Source organism: Corvus brachyrhynchos, unplaced genomic scaffold (assembly GCF_000691975.1).
Source record: "Corvus brachyrhynchos isolate BGI_N302 unplaced genomic scaffold, ASM69197v1 scaffold101, whole genome shotgun sequence".
Lineage (NCBI taxonomy): Eukaryota > Metazoa > Chordata > Aves > Passeriformes > Corvidae > Corvus > Corvus brachyrhynchos.
Genome location: NW_008237239.1, coordinates 1,679,771 through 1,681,643, shown reverse-complemented (window position 1 = coordinate 1,681,643; position 1,873 = coordinate 1,679,771). Strand labels below are relative to the sequence as shown.

General features: G+C 51.0%; 1 protein-coding gene across 1 annotated transcript in view; it reads right to left on the bottom strand.

The window, feature by feature from the left end:
• The window catches only part of PLPP6 (phospholipid phosphatase 6), a 5,004-nt gene that overhangs the window by 1,177 nt on the left and 1,954 nt on the right, over nucleotides 1-1,873 (bottom strand). The window contains exon 3 of the mRNA XM_017729576.1: nucleotides 1-74. Coding sequence (XP_017585065.1) covers nucleotides 1-74 — 74 coding nt within the window. The remainder of the gene's footprint in view (nucleotides 75-1,873) is intronic.

The following is a 1,873-nucleotide window of genomic DNA, read 5'->3' as shown; positions in this document are numbered from 1 at the left end:
CTTGTTGTGGGTGGGCCGCGGCCGCTTGACGAGCCCCTTCACCACTGCCACCATCACCAGGTCCAGCAGCAACGCTGGGAGAGACAGGAACGGGGTTACTTAAAGCAGAGCGATGGGTTAAGGGAGCACTTGGCTGCTCAAAGCTGCCAGAGGGCAGCGTTATTCCCCACAGCTGCAATACCCAGGAACGGAGAGCACAGCACCCAGCTGCTCCTGGTCTTCTGCAGCAGCATGAGCACATCCTCCACCTCTACTCCTCTGCACACATCCCTCCTGCCCCGCCAGACCCTTGGCCTGCCACAGCCAACAGGGCTCTGCCGAGCCTGCACCCCAGGGCTTTTCTCTCTGCGCAAAATCTGATCTTGCCATGACTTGGGGCTCAATCTGCTCCTTAATCTGAAGGCAGCACAGGCATTAAGTCCCCACAGCTCCCTTCCTGGTAGTGCTGACTCTGCATTGCTCTGTCTACCCTGGTGACTGGGGTCAAAACAGCTGGGTGAATGATCAACCCTCTCTACTAAGGCACAGGTCAGTGGGAAAGGCTCAGAGTTGGTGTGGTGCCAGGGTTCCTGGGATGTGGCTTCTCCCTGCTGCTGGGGAAAAAGTTAACCATGCTTTGGTTTCCAAGAGATGATTAAAGGACAATTTATGGTGGCTTGCCTCCTGAGAGCCAAAGGCTGTTGTAATAGAAAAGGCAAAGTACCTGTGGTAAGTGTTCAGCCAGTACTTGGCAAGAGCAGCTTCTCATGTAGGGCAGAGGGTGCTTTCTCCATCCCTGTTAGCTCATCTTAGCACAGCACTCACAGCCAAGGTTACTTCTTCCAGGCAAGTTGTGTAAGAGACCAACTTCTGTTTGTTCTAAGACTTGTTTCTGGACACTAAATCTTTTGGTCACTTCAGTTCATTTCCTTTGGTTAATCATTTAAGAACAAATTTCCTTTTTTTTCACATGTAAGTCTAGATCGATTGCTTCTTCTCTTTCTACACAGGATTTGGGAGATTCAAGTTGGACATGAGGGAATCCTCCTTCCCCACATGGGTGCTGCAGCCCTGGGACAGTTTCCCAAAGAGGTGGGTGGCTCTGGCCCAGAGCACTGAGGTCTGGACAAGGCCCTGGTGCTGGGACAGATCTCCATGGAGCAGAAGTTAGGCTGGAGGCCCCCACAGCCCTTCCCACAGCTCTGCTGTGGGGCTGTAATTTAACCGTGTGCTGCTAGATGAGAAAGATGCACAAACCTACGTTTCCCACCAAGCAAATTTCAATTCAAATTCTAAGTGTGAGATCCTAATTATTTGCAACTTAATACAAGAGTAACAACAAGGAATCTGAGAAAGTCTGGTGCTCTGGAGGTACTACAGTTTCTAAATAAGCAAAAAGGAGTACTCTTAAACATGCCTAGGCTACTCTGTGTGTGTGTGTCTAATACTACACCACACCAGATTAACATTCATGCTTTAAATCAAGTTTTCTCACTGGCTGGTACAGAACAATCCACCAAGGCCCTGCCTGCAGGGATCCAAGGGTGAACGTCTGTGTGCCAGAGCAGCTTTCCAGGGAAAGGGCTGGTGTCTCAACACTAGGAAGCTGCACCAAGAATGTGCTGTTCTGACAAGCTTGAAGAGCTAAACAAGGCTTCATCCCTGAGAGTTTTTTATAACTGCAGGAGCAGTTAAGCTGTCGAGAGTTTTGCAGTGCGTGGTTGCAGTGGTGACAGATGAGTTGTACCGGTGCCACCACGCCCTTAAGATGTAGGGTCACTCCCTTTGCTACCAGGCATCCCAGATGAGCCTGCACAGGTTGCTCAAAATCAGCTGCTGTCCTCGGGGCTTAGGTTTACCCAGCTCTGCCCCACCCCTCGGGCCCCCCTCCCCA